Source organism: Nematolebias whitei, chromosome 19, assembly GCF_014905685.2.
Source record: "Nematolebias whitei isolate Nwh7 chromosome 19, NemWhi1, whole genome shotgun sequence".
NCBI classification, from domain to species: domain Eukaryota; kingdom Metazoa; phylum Chordata; class Actinopteri; order Cyprinodontiformes; family Rivulidae; genus Nematolebias; species Nematolebias whitei.
Genome location: NC_056516.1, coordinates 2,092,459 through 2,109,832, shown reverse-complemented (window position 1 = coordinate 2,109,832; position 17,374 = coordinate 2,092,459). Strand labels below are relative to the sequence as shown.

Genomic DNA, 17,374 nt, shown 5'->3' with positions numbered 1-17,374 from the left:
GACACTGTTCAGTGATTTGTAGACACACATGAGTATTTTGAACTGGATTCGAAAGTGAACCGGTAACCAGTGCAGTGAGGCCAAAACTGGTGTAATGTGCTCTCTTTTGCCTGTACTGGTTAAAAATGGGGCTGCTGCATTCTGGACCAGTTGTAGTCGTGCAATGGAGGTCTGACTGATATCAAACAGGAGTGAATTGCAGTAATCAAGCCTAGATGTAATGAATGCATGTATTACTGTCTCTAGGTTATTTTTGGACAATATGGGCTTCAGTTTAGACAGCCGCCTCAGTTGGAAGAAGCAGGATTTAACAATCATGTTTACATGATTGTTAAGTTTCAGGGAAGGGTCCATTATCACGCCCAGATTAGTGACTCTTTGTTTTTCTGACAGGGTTAGAGCGGAGAGGTCACTGGTATCTGTGGATCTGAAGATGCGTTAAAGACCTTCAGCAGGGCAGTTTCAGTGCTGTGGAGAGGTTTGAAGACAGATTGGAAAAGCTCTAAGATGGTGTGATCCTCCAGGAAGCACTTCAACTGGGACTCGACTGTTTTCTCCAGTAGTTTAGAAACAAATGGGAGTTCGGAGACAGGCCGGTTGTTGGAAACGACTGAGGGGTCAAGGTTTGGTTTTTTCAAGAGAGGCTGGACAGCAGCTTGTTTAAAGGATTTTGGCACCATGCCAGTGGATAAACTACTGTTTGCTATATCAAGAATGGACGGACCTAGAGTGGGAAAAACCTCTTTTAGTGGTCGAGGGGGGACCACATCAAAGGGGGAGCCAGAAGGTTTCAAGCTGCACACGACCTGCTCTAGAGAAAATAGAGTGATGGGTTCAAAATGGTCAAATAGAGCTACAGATTGAGGTGGGATGGATGGGTCATGAGTCGGAGGGGAAATGAGAGCCCTGGTGGTCGCAATTTTTTCCAAAAAGAAATGTAGGAAGTTGTTGCATAGCTCAGTCGAGGCTTCCAGAGGTGATGGTTCAGTGAGGTGGAGAACAGAGTTTAGGGTGGAGAAGAGGACACGTGTGTTGCGAGAGTTTGAGATAATTGTATCAAAAAAGTATTTGGATTTAGCAGCTTTCACTGCTTTCTGATAACGGCGCCAACTATCTTTAAGTATTTGAAGAGACCTGTAGCCTGTCTTTCCTCCACTTTCGCTCCTACATTGCTGCCTAACGGCCTTGGTGACATCACTCAGCCAAGGTTCTGCTCTGAGTTTAGATTTTTTGGTTTTAACAGGTGCAACATGATCCATAGTCTTTAAGCAGACAGAGTTGAACTGGGATGTCAGCTCCTCAGTGGTGGTGAGAAACACTGGGGCCTGAATGATCATTTCAGAGTTATAAACATCTGTGAAACGTGCGGTAGTGCAGTGGTTAATGGTCCGGCTGTGACGTGCAGTAATGCACGACTTAGGAGTTAGATGGGGGAGAATTAACTCAAAGTGGACTGGCATGTGGTCTGAAAAAACATTATCACCAATAACAAGATTATTAACAGTCATATCATGAGTTAAAACAAGGTCCAGTGTATGTCCACACTCTTGGGTGGGACCGTTTACATGCTGAGTTAAATTAAATGAGTCCAATAGATCTAAAAAGTCCTTAACCAAGGGCTTCTCAGGACAGCACACGTTCAAATTAAAGTCCCCAATAATGAAAACATGATCATATTTTGGTGTGATTTCAGCCAAGAAGTCAGAAAACTCATTTATGAAATCCTTAGATCGAGGTGGGCGGTAGACGAGTGCAAATAACGTCGGAGGTGAATGTCTGAGCTCAAAGACGCTCAGCTCAAAGTTGGCACGGGAAGCTGGGATGGGCAGTTGTTTACAGTCAAAAGTTGATTTGAATATAGTTAATAATCCACCACCGCGCCGGCCTGATGGCCGTGGGGCGTTAAAATACAGACAGTTCGATGGCAATAATTCCATCAAGGCGCTGGACTCACCCGGAGACATCCAAGTCTCTGTGATGCACAGAAAGTCCAACCCGTGCTCTTGAAAGTAATCCCTGAGGATAAAGTTTTGTTGGAACAGATCTTGTGTTGACCAAACACATCCGGATACTGTCCAAAGTGGAGCCAGCAGCGGTGGAGTTAGTGCGCGCTAATGGCCGCAGATTTTCAATAACAGCCCCTTCGGGTCGGCCCGAGCGGTGCACCGGCCGACAACTCCCATTGTTTACCTGGTCCGGGCACGTGGGAAGCTGGCGATGGAAACCATGACCCCCAGCTGAAAAGGAAGATGCAGCGCGCAGAGCTTTAAGCTTCACCAGCTGACCAGCACGTTTTACCCGGCGTCTGAAGCGATATCTCCGGGCAGGCTGGTGAGGAGCGCAGCAGAGGTAAACTGGCACATCCGCCGGCAGGGGTGGGGGGTGGGGGGGGTGTCCAGAGGTACTCAGATAATGGTCCAAATAAGCGACATCAGTGACAGAAAAACGAAGATCCAGAAGCTGTTGTCGGTCATACATTAGGAGTGAATTTATGCCACAGATCAAAAACGAACAAAACAAAAATAATCTGAACACCATCAGCAGAGGTGGATTGCAAGCCATGTACACGGGCGCCATCTTACCGGAAGACAAAAGACAAAATTTTTATCAGTATTTAATAATAAGTCAGTTAATAATTCTGAGAATTCAGACAAAAACTGAGAGTAAGCGCCTGGTGGACGATATGTAACAACTAGTAAAAGTGGCTTTTCTGATTTCCATTTTGGATGAGAAAGACTGAGGGACAGTGATTCAAAAGAATCATAACTAATAACTGGTATGTATGTATGTATGTATGTATGTATGTATGTATGTATGCATGTATGCATGTATGCATGTATGCATGTATGCATGTATGCATGTATGCATGTATGCATGTATGTATGTATGTATGTATGTATGTATGTATGTATGTATGTATGTATGTATGTATGTATGTATGTATGCATGCATGCATGCATGGATGGATGGACAATATTGTCATTTTTTTAAATTGTGGTACCACCAGGCTTAGTGTATAATGTGAGACTGGTGAGTATTATTATACTTTCCTTGCAGGTAGAAGAAACTCTGTAGCAGTGCCAGCCACACCCAGCCACATTCAGCATTTGGCACAGAGGACTGCGGTGTCAGACAGCCTGCTCTTTTTTGCACCCCTCCTTTAGGAAATTCAGCTTTACCTCTCACACAGCTCAAGAAACTGCTGCAGGAAAGTTTGTGCCTCAGACATTTGAACAATAGCATGGTTCATTACTGACGTCTCGTTGTGAGTCACAATGAAGCTGCTGGTCGTCAACAGAGCTCACAACTTCTGAGAGAGAGTGTTGCCATAGACACTGCGATTTACCCTGCACTGCTTCTAATTACTGTCACCAAATGTCAGTCAGATATTAAACTTAATTCTCCCTCATCAGTTAATGTGGAATATTACAAATTACAAAGTGCAATTTTAGAATTGTCTCAGCACTTTTTGAAAATATCTACTAATTTCTCAGTTTTGGGCATACACACACACACACACACACACACACACACACATATATATGTATACTCTATATCATTATTTGTTCCTCGCTACTTCACAATTTGACTTTCGCAGACTTGCTCTTCCGCGGTTTTTCAAAGTAAGACTGGACATGACACACAGTTGGCTGATTGATGGATGAGCCCAGTGGTTAATCTGAGCAGGATCCTGTTGGAACAAGATCTGGGAACTCTCTCATTTTGACAGGTTGTGTTCCGGCAACTGTTTGCTCAGATCCAGCAGCTCAAATATGGGTACTGGGTCCTAGACTTCTTGACAAACAGACCACAGTTAGGGAGGATCCACAACTTCTCCTCCTCCACCACCATAAACCTCAGCATTGGCTCTCCTCAGGGATGTGTGTTTAGCCCCCTCCTGTTTACTCTGCTCACGTATGATTGTGCAGCTACCCATCCAGGCTGTCACATTGTAAAGTTTGCAGAAGATACAGCGGTGGTGGGATACATCTCAAACAATGATGAGTCCAGCTACAGGCAAGAGGTGGAACACCTGGAGAGCTGGTGCAAAGAGAATAACCTTCACATCAATGTGAAGAAGACAAAGGAGATGATTGTGGACTTCAGAAGGAACAAATACACCTACACCCCCCTGAACATAAGAGGATCTGTGGTGGAAGTGGTCTCCAACTACAAGTATTTGGGTGTACACCTGAATGACAACCTCAGCTGGAGCAACAACACCACCAGCCTGATCAAGAAAGCTCATCAGAGACTCTACTTCCTCAGACGGCTGAGGCGAGCTGGTCTGGAAGCTCAGTCCTCACCTCCTTATACAGGTGTGCAGTGGAGAGCATCCTGTGCTCCAGCATCAACGTGTGGCATGGAGGCTGCACAGCTGCAGAAAGAAAAGCTCTGAAGAGAGTGGTGAAGGCTGCACAGAAGATGTTGGAGTCAGTCTCCCCACCATCACAGACATCTACACCTCCAGATACAGGAAGAGGGCCACCTGCATCATGAAGGACTCCACTCACCCAGCACAAACACTTTTTGCCCCACTCCCCTCAGGAAGGAGGTTGAGGAGCATTAAGTGTAGAACAACTAGACTGAGGAACAGCTTCTACCCTGAGGTTGTTAGACTCATGAATCTCTAACCAGAATAATCACTGTGAAAAATCACATCATGTTGCTGCTGATCTGTTTCATGTTGCTGCTGATCTGTTTCAATGTTGATGTGATCATGAGTGCACATCCGCTCACACAGACTCATGTTCATGTTTGTGCTGATGTTCGACGTAATGTTTTTATGTTATGAGTGCTTTGTGTATATTTAGTTGATGTTTTTCTTAGTTCATATCTTAGATGTTGTTACTGTTTTTCTTATACATTTTATTGTTGGATGTAACTGGGACCCTGTGTACATAATTTCACTCCACCACATGTACCACATGAGGTGCGAATGACAATAAAGAATCTCTGACTCTGACTCAAATGTCTGCCCCTAAAAGTCCAAAGTCATTGTGAATTTTTATTTTGATTATTTATTAAAATTACAATGTCAAACTAACAGCGATAAAAAAGTAAAAAAGATCATCCAATTTATTTTGTAAAATCAATGGATGGATTGTCCTTAGCTGGACAGCTGAGAATTGAAGCACCTGAAGGCAGTGGTGATAGAGAATGGAGGAGGAGCAACAACAACGCAGGATTGAATTCAGCTGAGAAGAGTTCGGGTCAGACAGTGAAGTGTGTGTGTGTGTGTGTGTGTGTGTGGGGGGGGGGGGGGGGGGTATGATGCTTGACAGAATCGGAGCTGATCTATTCTCACACACAGGCTTCTCTTCTTGCTCTCTAAAATAGTACTTTCAATTCAACCTTTATTTCTACAGGTTGTTAGTCTCATTGAGCCTCGTCATTTACAAGAGACCTGTTTTTAATCAAGTTAATCAAATGTTTACACATGTAGGTCAACATGGACATTTAACAAACAACCCGTTATATTACACTAAAATGCAGGAAATGGCATCTCTTTTATTCCAAATTATCTGGGGAAGGACCAACAGACCCCCCTGGATGAGCTGCACGATCGGCATGGATAGCTTATTTCAAATTAATTATTTTAAATGATTTAGCAAATGCTAAATCATTAGGTGCAGGGAGGAGCTCCCTCCTCAAGTGTCATGATCTCAGCTCTCTGCCACACACACATTTCTCCTCCATGCTGCAGCAGCTTCGTGACGCGTTAACCCTTTGCTGTCCAGCTGCACCGATTTATTTTTGTCTTCCAACTTAAAATTCAAAGTATGTCACATCGTAAAATCATCATAATCATAAAATATAAATGTGTTAAAAGTTGTTTTAATTATTTTAGAACTTCTATGTTCAGTTGTTTCAGTGATCAAGAACATTTCTGCTCTGTGCTGCAGAGCTGTGTGAAGGGTTAACACTTTGATGTCCTGCTGCACTTCTCTTCTCTACAATTTAAATTTAAATACTGTAACATTTAAAATAAACAATTCATGCTGTATGGATTATTGATTTAAAATTTTACAGTATTTAAATTTAAATAGTTTATTTATGCAAAAGGAAGGAGACTGGGAGGTGATGAATGTGATTGCAGGTGAAGTGGGCTGGCAGAGAGTAGAGATCATGATACGCTGTAGAGCGTTTAGTTTAGAAACATTATTATATAATCATATATAAATACATCTGTATGTAAAATGTTAACATGTTGGACTAAAAATACATTCTGAATGTGAAGTTACAAAAACAGTAATACAAATGCAATAAGAGCTAAAAACACCTCCATCCATCCATCCATCCATCCATCCATCCCATATCTTTTACTCACTTCTTTCCTTTCGGGTCACGGGGGTCACTGGTGCCCATGTCCGTCAGTCACTGTGCAAGAGTCAGGGGACACACTGGACAGGTTGAAAGTGAGCTACTAACCTCTAATTAAAATGTATTATTCAGTTCTATGTTGTATAGGCTTCGCCCTTTAAGGCTGTCGCTGATGGGTTTATCCCGTTATGCGCAAGCATCATACTGAAAAAATTAGTCCACGCCCACCTGCTGTGTGGGCCCCACCCAATCTGTATAAGTTACATTAAGAGTGGGTAATCGGCTCCCATTTTTCTTCAGCAAGCTAATAAAAAACAACTGACCTTCAACAAGATGTCCAGCTCCAACACCATCCGCTTGTGTCCTTCCTGCAAGACCGGTTACTTGCTCAGCTTCGACCGGCACGACACCTGCGAGGGATGCCTGGGTCCCCGCCACGTCGCCCGCGCTTCCTCTTGCCGCCTCTGTGACGAGCTTCCACCGGCGGAAAGGCAGAGGAGAGCAGCCTTGTTTAAGGCTACCATCGAGGACTGCCTGTCCGTGGCGGGAGACTGTTCGCTGGATGACACCATGGATTTCTTCAACGCCGGCTCTCGGAGTGAATCGGATGATTCCTCTGGGACCGGTGACGTTAGCAGCAGCCCCGACGCTCGTTCCCTCCCGGGGAGCACAGTGTTGGAAAAAGGGAGGCCGAGCGGATGCTCGACTCCTCCGGGGTTTCCCGCCTCAACGGCCGCACCGCTCCCTGCCGTCGGCGCACTCCTCTCGGAGCTGCCCGCCATTATCCGGGAAGCTGCTAACGTAAAGGGGCTCTCCGTCCCCTCACCCCCCCCACCCCCCGCTCAGATCGGATGATCTTGCGGGAAGGTTTGGCTCCACGCCGGCTCGCCGTCTTGATCCCACCTGGCCTCGTTTTCCAGCGGTGACTTCGTACTGGAACGAGGCCACAGCCGGTCCTGGTAGGTTGAGGGCGCTCGTCTCCACTTACGCTCCCATCACCAGAGTGGAGGGGTTCACTGAGCGGGGCTATCCCTCGGTACCCCCTCTTGAGCCAAGCCTCGCGGAAGCCTTCGGAGCGAAGCTGTCCAGGTTGGAGCAGCGTCCCGTCCCTCCGGGGAAACACGACCAGGCGGTGACCGCGCTCTCCAATCGAGCCCACCAGTGTGCCTTTCAGGCGGCCGCAGCTAGCAACAACGTGGCGCTGCTAGCATATAGCATGTCCAAGAGGCTGGAGGCCGCGAACCTGCCCGAGGAGACAAAGAGCTCCCTCTGTAAGACAGTAGACGCCATCCTCAACATGTGCGCCGCTTCCACGGTTTGCCTGTCGAGGATTACAGCTTGGATGACGTTGATCCAACGAACTAACTGGCTTTGTCACTCTCCCTCGCTGCCGGAAAAGCTGCACAAGGACCTTATGGAGGGCCCCATCACGTCGGACGCGCTGTACGGAAGCAGCTTAAAAACCATGCTGGCGAATTCGAAGCAGTCGGAGGAGGTGTCGGAAGCTGTGCGCCATCTCATCAAGCCGCGTGGCTCATCCCGCCCCCCAGCCCGCTAGAGAGATCGTCGCGAGCAGAGGCAGAAACATCGGCGCTCCACGGCCGCAGCAGCTTCGTCTCGCTCAGCTCCACCACCAGCCCCGCCCGTCAGAGACCACCCCTCCTCATTCCGGCAACCTGCACTTCAGCGTTTCCCCAGAGATCGCCTGCAGACGGCGCTCGGGGCAAACAAATCGCAGAGCTCACGGGGGAGAAGATTTAAAAAATGACGGTCTGCGGAGGATGTGTGTATAAATGACACAGAAGTCGAAATAAATGATTTTTCAATGATCAAAGTGTCTGTTTTTAGCCAGTCTGTAAGCTCGGATGAGCTCACAGTGGCTGTGCACACATCCTCCACACATAAAGAGCCGGTGTCCTTAAATAAAGGTTTTTTAAACTCACCACCGCTCCACCACATGATGAGACGCTCACTCGACACTACGGTAAGCGAAATAACTCGTTATCAATCAGGCCCGCACGATCATCACCCAAGCGGTGTTAAACGCGGACCCGAGCGAGGCAAGCAGCTTCCATCCAAACGGCGCTGTGTTGATGATGCACGCACAGCTGCCCGGCGCTCACCGGCTCACATCGGTATAAATGTGGGACCACAGGCCAGGTCCGGTGGAGGTCCCAGCTCTCAGCGAAAACAACACACGCCTCACCTGAGCAAACGCGAGCGGCCGTCATCCACCGCGTCTCAGCGATCGGCAGCTCACGACGGCATAAGCGTGAGACAACTGAACGAACCCGGTGACGAGCCCCGCCTCCAGCGAGAGCGGCGCGCGTCCCTCCAGAGAAAACGTGTGCTCCCGCGGGGCTCGCAACCTTCACTCCGACAGCACTGCGTTGATGAAGTCACGCCCTCCGCCTCTCAACGTTCGCACAGCGACGTTAAACGTGCAGCCCCACGGCGTCATCAGCTGACACAAGCTTCGCCTCAGCACACACCGGCCCACCCAGACATGAAGGTTGGTCCGCGATCCAGACGCAGTGCACGGGCGCGTTCAGAACAGCCCTTTCGAGGAAGCCTCGCCTTGGGTCACGCGGAAAACATTTCTGCGACGCATGACGGCGGTCGAGGCGGCGGATTGGATGACATCCGTTCAAAACACGGCGCATCACTTAAACGCACGTCCACTCCACGAACGTTACGCAGAGTGGCTAAAAACATGCTCGCCGGACAGATGGATGGACAGGGTGTTATGCAAGGGTTACACGCTGCAATTTGCAACCCGACCCCCTCCGTTCGGAGGAGTTATAGAGACGGTCCTGTCATCACCAGACCAAATCTCATCCTTAAATGCAGAAGTTCAAGAGCTTCTGATAAAAGGCGTAATCTCCAGAGTTCCCAACGGAAAGGAAAACACAGGGTTTTACTCACGCTACTTCCTGGTTCCCAAACGGACCGGAGGGATGAGACCGATTCTGGATCTGTCAGCTTTCAACAAAACGATCATGGACAGACCGTTTCACATGCTGACAACCAGACAGCTGTTGGACAACATCCAGAGAAACGACTGGTTTGTTTCCATCGACCTAAAAGATGCTTATTTTCACATACCGATCGTCCCAAAACACAGGAAATTTCTGCGTTTCGCTTTTCAGGGGAAGAAGTATCAGTACAACAGGCTGCCTTTCGGGTATTCCCTTGTGCCTCGTACGTTCTCAAAGTGTGTGGAGACAGCCCTGCATCCACTACACAGAGCAGGGATGAGAATTTTGTTTTACCTGGACGACCTGCTACTCCTGTCACACTCCAGACAGGAGGCGCTGATGCAGGCTCAGGTGTTGGCATCACACCTGTTAAATCTGGGCTTCGCCATAAATTGGAAGAAAAGCTCGATTTTCTCGGCCCAGACAATTGTTTATCTGGGAGTGGAATTAAATTCAACCACCATGAAGGCTCGTTTATCACAAACGAGAATCGACGCTTTAAAAAGTCAACTCCGCCACTTAAGACCTGGCAAAGTGGTAACAGCTGTCTCCGTCATGAAGCTGTTGGGAATGATGTCATCAGCTCACACAGTGGTTCCGCTGGGTTTGTTACACATGAGACGCCTCCAGAGATGGTTTGCGCGTCTGCATGTGGATCCAGTAAAACAAAAGAGACGGATGATCACTGTCCCTCCCTCCGTGAGAGCAGACCTCCGACACTGGGGAAACACCCTGGTTCTGTCAGAGGGAGTTCCCGTCAGCAGACCCACGTCACACATGTCAGTCTTCACGGACGCATTGCTGTCAGGCTGGGGGGGACATGCCTATCTCAAGCAGTAGGGGCGCTGTGGCCCCACCGCACATCAGCCCACATCAATGTTTTGGAGTGTCGCACAGTGCTGAATGTGATTCAACACTTTGCTCCCGTGCTACAGAATCAACACGTGTCGATTCACACAGACAACATGGTGACTGCTGCGTACATAAACCGTCAGGGGGGTGTGCATTCAGCCCAGATGTTACACATTGCGCGAAATCTACTGTGTTGGGCTCACCAAAATCTGCTCTCCATCAGAGCAGTTTACATACCCGGTGTTCTGAACAGAGGGACAGATGTGATGTCCAGGGGTGGCCCACGTCACGCGGACTGGACCCTCCTTCCAGACCTGATGGTTCAGACGTGGCAGAAGTTTGGCAAAGCAGCTGTGGACCTGTTTGCGACACGAGAGAACGCTCAGTGTCAACTATGGTTTTCCCTGAGCCCGCGAGACGATCCACCGCTGGGGGTGGATGCATTTGCTCACAGCCCATGGCCCAAAATGCTTCTGTACGCGTTTCCCCCACCTCCTCTGATTTTACGGTTCCTGAACCGAGTTCAGGAGGAGGGATTGACAGCTCTCCTGGTGGCTCCCGAGCGTGTGAACGCACCATGGTTCCCAGTCCTGCAACGTCTTTTGTTGGGTCGCCCGTGGAAACTGCCGTGGAGGGAGGATGCTCTCCTTCAAGCAGGAGGAGCGATCAAGAGTTACCCAGAAATAGGCCAGCACCTGTGGGTTTGGCCGCTGAGCTGTCCCGCTTAGAGAGGATGGGTCTCCCACAGGAAGTAGTGCGCACTATCCAGGATTCACGTGCTGCATCTACCACAGCTCTATACACATGAAAGTGGACGGCTTTTCAGCGCTGGTGTACAGAGAAAGGTGTAGAGGCCACCTCATGTCCATTAGGCGGCGTGTTGTCTTTTCTACAAAAGCTGATGGATAGGAAGTTGGCATTCAGCACGATTAAAACGGACGCTGCAGCCATCTCTTCCTGCCACGAAGGGTTCGGAGACAGAACAGCTTTTAATCACCCACTGATGAAGCGGTTTCTAAAAGGTGTACAGAGACGCAGGCCTGTTTCACGCCCACTTGTTCCACAGTGGGATTTAACGCTGGTCCTGCGAGCCCTGATCAAAGCTCCATTTGAGCCTCTGGATCAGGTTTCACTTAAATTCTTGTCTCTTAAAACAGCCCTGCTGCTGGCTTTAACATCCGCTAAGAGGGTAAGTGATTTATCTGCCCTCACTGTCGCTCCGTCATGTCTCAGAATTCAGGCTGACGGTAGTTCAGCTGATTTAAGACCAAACCCAGCTTTTATGCCTAAAAACATCACAAGCTCTTTTAAATCAAGAGTGATGTCGTTGGAGGGATTTTTCCCTCCCCCCCACAGATCAGAAGAAGAAGCATCTTTCCATCTTCTCTGTCCGGTGCGGGCGTTGACGTGTTATATAGCGCGCACAGCTGTAATGCGTCAAACTCAACACTTGTTTGTGCATTATAGAGATGCATCTGCAGGTCGCCCGTTATCCACCCAGCGCTTGTCACACTGGCTGTGTGAGGCCATTTCTGAAGCCTACAGAGCATCAGATTTAGAGCCTCCTGTCAACCTCAAAGCACACTCGACCAGGGGTATCGCATCTTCGACTGCCCTGCATAATGGTATGTCACTGCAGGACATTTGCACTGCGGCTGCGTGGTCAACACCCTGCTCATTTATTCGCTTTTATCTACGTGATGTGACGGCTCATTCCATGACACATTCTGTCCTTAGTGCTCTAACAGAATGAATATTGTTGTTTTTCATGGAACTCTGTTTAAGCTCACATCTGTCTGCATGCATTACAGTGTGATATGTTGTTATCAGTCACAAGTTGTGTCTGTGATTTTGGTTCTATTGTCACTAATCAGTTCATGACTATTGTTACCAATCAGTTCATTTGATCAATAATCAGTTCATTGTTATTAATCTGTTTATACTGTTCAGCCATGAATCAGTTGGTTCATGCCCCCCCCCCTTCTTTTCAACATCTTCTCCCCGTTGAAAATTTCCTGTGCGTTCATGTTTTGTCAGAACGCATGGTTACATAACATCCGTCTGTGTATGGCACATAATTACGCAACGCGTAGTTATGCACATGGGGAGCTGAGTGATAAGACATTTTTTTGGGCAAGCTTCCGCTTCTTACTGTGTTCGAATGGACCCAGTGAGGCGAGGACCACATCCGCTTCGCCCTTAACCCATCAGCGACAGCCTTAAAGGGCGAAGCCTATACGACATAGAACGTTGGTTACGTACTCTAACCTCAGATTCTATGAGTATAGGCGTAGCCCTTTAAGCGTCGGGCCTCACTGGCTCCTGAATAGCTGAAGAAAAAATAAGCTATTTGGGAGCCGATTACCCGCTCTTAATGTAACTTATACGGATCGGGTGGGGCCCACACAGCAGGTGGGCGTGGACTAATTTTTTCAGTATGATGCTTGCGCATAACGGGATAAACCCATCAGCGACAGCCTTAAAGGGCTATGCCTATATTCATAGAATCTGGGGTTACAGTACGTAACCAACGTTTTCCTCGTACAACAAGAAAAAGAACAACAACAACAACAACAAAGGTTTTGATGTTGCTGTAATCTGCTCCAGTTTTCACTATGTGGCAATTGTTTGAAGAAAAATTTGTAAATTGTATCCTAAAAAAAGGTCACATTATAAAAACCGTCTCTTGCTTAAGAATCTGGTTAAATTTGTTATTATTGCAATAACAAGAGATTATTCATATGAGCTGGTTTTATGCAGGCAACGATGTTAACGTTGTATGTTAACGAGCCAGACGATTCAACATTTTCTCTGCTTATGCTTAAACTACTTATTTCAAATTAGCAGCAAATTCTTGGTTTAAATGAAGTTTTGATTTATGAGTTCACAACATTTTTCTTGTTTTCATACAGGGAGAGGATGGAAAACCTGGATCACCTGGACGTGATGGCAAACCTGGAAATGAGGTGTGCCCCCCATTTAATTAATTTATTCATGTCTACATTAGAACTTTAACAAAACATCATTCCAATGATGTTTTCAATTTAGATGTTATTGTAACTTTACATAAACTTGATGGATTTAATAGAATCCTTGCCATTAATATGTAATATCTTAAACTATTTATTAATTGTACATTCTTGGACAAATCAAACTATAATACTAACCTATATTTGTATATTTTGAAGGTAATATTGGTAATTGTGTGTGTGTGTGTGTGGGGGGGGGGGTGTTCCTGTTCCCCTCCCACCTTATTTGTGAGAAATTAGTCAAACATTCAGTTGCAGTCTTGATGTTTATGCACGTACATGTAAAACTGTATTCTAGGCCATGAACTATATTTCATTGCTCACCTCGTTTTTTTCTCCTCCCTGGCTCTGATCGAGGTGGCTGCTTCTAGCTTTCCTCCCCCGTCTTTCCTTCCTCCTGCTCTGCTCTCTGTGAGTCTGAAGTGCCTGGTTCACATCTCCCAATCGTAAATTAAGAAGATTATGGATTTGGTATTGTGGGCGTTCAACTCTATTGATTAGATTTTTTTCATCAAAGCGACAAGGTCCTGGAGAACCGGTGTGTCCAGCTGAGATTCACGCTGTGTGGTACGCCATGGATTTGTGGGGAGTGTGGCAGCTGATGTGCCTCTCAGTCCTGTCTCAGGAGGATGTTGAAGACGTTTACATATTTGGAATTATGATAGCAGGGACTCTGCTTTTTGGTATCGGGGGGGCTCTGTTTTATCGACTTTTGAAGAAGACATCGGCAGCAGTTTTGGCCATGGAAAAGCTTCTGAGTCAGTGTGAAGGTCTGGTCCGTGCTGTGGGAACTCTAAATCAACTGGTTTACCAGCTAAACCGTAAGGTGGAGGCGATTTATGAGAATCGCAGACCACCTGCGGCTTCTGGGACCCGTCAGCGTGGTGGGTTCGACCTTGAGGGAGACTCATAGCATGGATCAGTGGAATGGAATCCCACAATTAGACCATTTCAGAACCAGAACGTCCAGAATGGACTCAAGGCTGAAGAAAAAAGTAATCTGTCTGCCTGAAGAAAAACAAGAATTAAAGCTTATCTGAATCTGACTCCCCGACGGCCTTGGAATGGGCCGACTAGCTCAAATTTCTCCTGGGTCATGGGTAACCAAGGACAAAAGCTTCATCTATCGCAGCCCCCCCCCCCCCCCCCCTGCTCTGAAAAGCACTCGTAGACTAATCTCAACACCTCGACATCAAATGCAAATGTAATCAGGTTTTAATTGTGCTTGCTGGAAGAGTTTTTTTATGTCTCAAATCGTCTCCTTATAGACAAGATGTGAAAGATGTTTTTTGTAATACCACTATCTACCCTCATGTTTCTCCCCCTTCTCCTGTCTAAGATTATTATTCTGATAAAGGATGAGAGGCGGCACTTAGTGCAGCAGCTCCGTGCACTCCATCCATCTTCCAGACGACTGCATGTACATGTTCTCGTTGTATCTCGGTGCAATGACAATAAAGCTTATTCTGATTTGACCCAAACCATACTCGCTTGGCACATTTTAGACCCACCACCTTAGCAGCTGCCTCCACATTTATCATCTTATGTACTTGAGTACACTTTGAAAATGAAGCTTTAAACCAGTTTTTAACAGGTGTGGGTTTTAGACATGGCCATTCAGGGCTGTAACCTCAAACGTTTTCTATTACAGGAGAACTTCTGTGTCAAATTACAACTCTGTCTAAAGAATATATAGTAAAATTGACCCCAGTTAGGGATAGTAGTGCCAAAACAAGTTTTAAGTCTCCCACCTCCATGTAAACAAAGAAGACTGCCTTTGTTGTCCCCTGCCATGGAGCAAAGAGGAGGAATAGAAAATACCCTCAGTTTGTCCATCTGTCTGTCTGATCGTCTGTTGTAAAGGATTTTATGCATCATACATTTGTTAATGGTTCAGTGGTGGTGCAGAGGTTAAAGAAGGTGATTGGAAAATTGTTAGTTCATGTCCCCAGGTTGACATAAAAAATGTGGGTGGGGAAAAGTGAACGAAGGCCATCCAGCATAAAAACTATTTCCAAGTCTTCATGCGAGTTAGTTCGCTGTGGTGACCCCTGAGGAAGGGAGCAGCCGAAAGAAGATGTAAAAAAAAAAAAATGGCTCAGTTGCTTCAATTGTCCAGCTTTGAACAGGAGGACAAATTTTCACCCCAGGATCTTAAAAGCACTAACATGTTTGACACTGTGCAAGAAGTCCCCCCAAAGTGTAAAGTCTCATGTTTAGAGCGAGTAACACTGCAGCCTGGACAGTTAGCAGGCGGTGCAGTAACACCTCTCAACACTTGGCAAGGCAGGATGTCCTCAGGAGACATGTCTAAAAAATATATGTTTTACACAGTTTGCCTGTCTCCATAAAGAAATGATTCAATAAAGATGCAGTGATGTCAACAAGAAAAACTGCTGTTTGTGTTTGCAGGGTGCTAAGGGACCTCCAGGCCCAGAAGGACTTCTTGGACCAAGAGGAGAACCTGTGAGTTATTACTGTGGTAGATGTGACACAAAGGCAGCAGACAGATAAGGACATGAAGCAGACCTGCAGTCATTTCTCCCATTCTCCTCCTCCTCACACCAGCATCTGATTTTTGTCTTACGTTTCAGGGTAAACCAGGTGAATCAGGACCGTCTGGGAAGTCAGGTCTGCCCGGAACCCCAGTGAGTCATGTTTCTGTTTAAATCTGCACTCACGTTAACTTAAACTTGACTTAACTGCAGCAAAACATTTACCATTATACTTTTATTTAGTGAAACACATTGATTTTTAGGTTTTAAAGTTTGGACAAGGACACAACTGTGACATACAGTAACTGCATATTGGTTTATCCATCCATCCATTGTCTTTTACCCACTTCTTCCATTTTGGGTCACGGGGGTCACCGGTGACCATGTCCAGCAATCACTGTGCGAGGGGCGGGGTACACCCTGGACAGGTCTCCAGTCCATCACAGGGACACATAGAGACAAACAACCATTCACTCACTCACACCTAGGGACACTTTAGAGTTACCAATCAGACTAACATGCATGTTTTTGGTCTGTGGGAGGAAACTGGAGTACCTGGAGAAAACCCACGCATGCATGGAGAGAACATGCAAACTCCACCCAGAAAGGAGCCCAGACCGGGATTTGAACCGGCAACCTTCTCGCTGAGAGGCAGCAGCTCTACCAGTTGTGCCACCGTGCCGCCTCATATTGGTTTATGTTTTGTTTAATTTGTTTTTGACAACATTTTTTTCTCTGCTTCATTGGATAAAATAGCCTCTAATTGTAATTTCAATTTATGAAGTATGTTTTTTTAATGAAAAGGTGTAGCTGACAAGTTTGTCCTTTTTGTTTCAACAAATGGAAACTAACCCCCCTTCAGCAGTGATCATTCCTTCATTTGTAAACGTGTGATGTTTGGTTTGCATCATGCGTCAGACATTGACTCAGGGACAGAGGGAAGCCAAGAACTTCATTGCTGTAAGTGCAGGGCAGATTATTTGCAGCCGACGAGCAGATTGGAGTTGATGTTATCGGTCTGCAGGAGGAGCAGTGGACCAGGAATCCTCTGAGGGAGTGGAGGGGAGGTGGGGGGTGGGGGTGGGGAGGGGAGGGATTCAGAGAACAGGAGGTTAAAGAGGGAAATGATTTTAGTTGTTATCAGAGACAACATCAAATCCTGACTAAACTGAAATCAGAAGTTCAAGCTCAACACAAAGAAGGAAAGAAAGAAAAAATGTTTAAAAAATAAACTTTTGAAAAAAAAAAAGTTGTTTTTCATTTATTAAATTTTTCCTCCTGTTGGTGTCAGTAGGGTCTCTGTGGTTTGAGCTCAACCTCAGCCCCACATGTCACTTGTGAAGATGAATTTTAATCTGTGCAGGCTGGCAGGACAGTTTTAGATGTTTTTATATCCAGGGCACAGCTGCATGCTGGACTGTAAATGCAGCTGAGAGATAATCTTGCTTAATCCTCGCTAATGAGCGTGGTGCTTTTAGGAGGTGATTACAGTGCTCCACGTATGAACCATGTGATGGACAGGCATGTATCTGCTGTCATACAGGGTCTCAGAGGAGACAAAGGAGAACCTGGCACCCCAGGATTACCAGGCTTCAGTGGGCCAAAGGGCCCAGCGGTGAGTGCTAAATGATTGTCAGCATTTTTCTTTAATTAAAGTACATTTTATGGCAAAAATAAGAGAGTAATTAAATTTTAT

At 46.5% G+C, this 17,374-nt stretch overlaps 1 protein-coding gene across 1 annotated transcript in view; it reads left to right on the top strand.

Moving 5' to 3' along the window:
* The window catches only part of col22a1 (collagen, type XXII, alpha 1), a 132,145-nt gene that overhangs the window by 104,447 nt on the left and 10,324 nt on the right, over positions 1-17,374 (top strand). The window contains exons 54-57 of the mRNA XM_037692817.1: positions 13,067-13,120; positions 15,596-15,649; positions 15,778-15,831; positions 17,222-17,293. Of these exons, the coding sequence (XP_037548745.1) occupies positions 13,067-13,120; positions 15,596-15,649; positions 15,778-15,831; positions 17,222-17,293 (234 nt within the window). The remainder of the gene's footprint in view (positions 1-13,066; positions 13,121-15,595; positions 15,650-15,777; positions 15,832-17,221; positions 17,294-17,374) is intronic.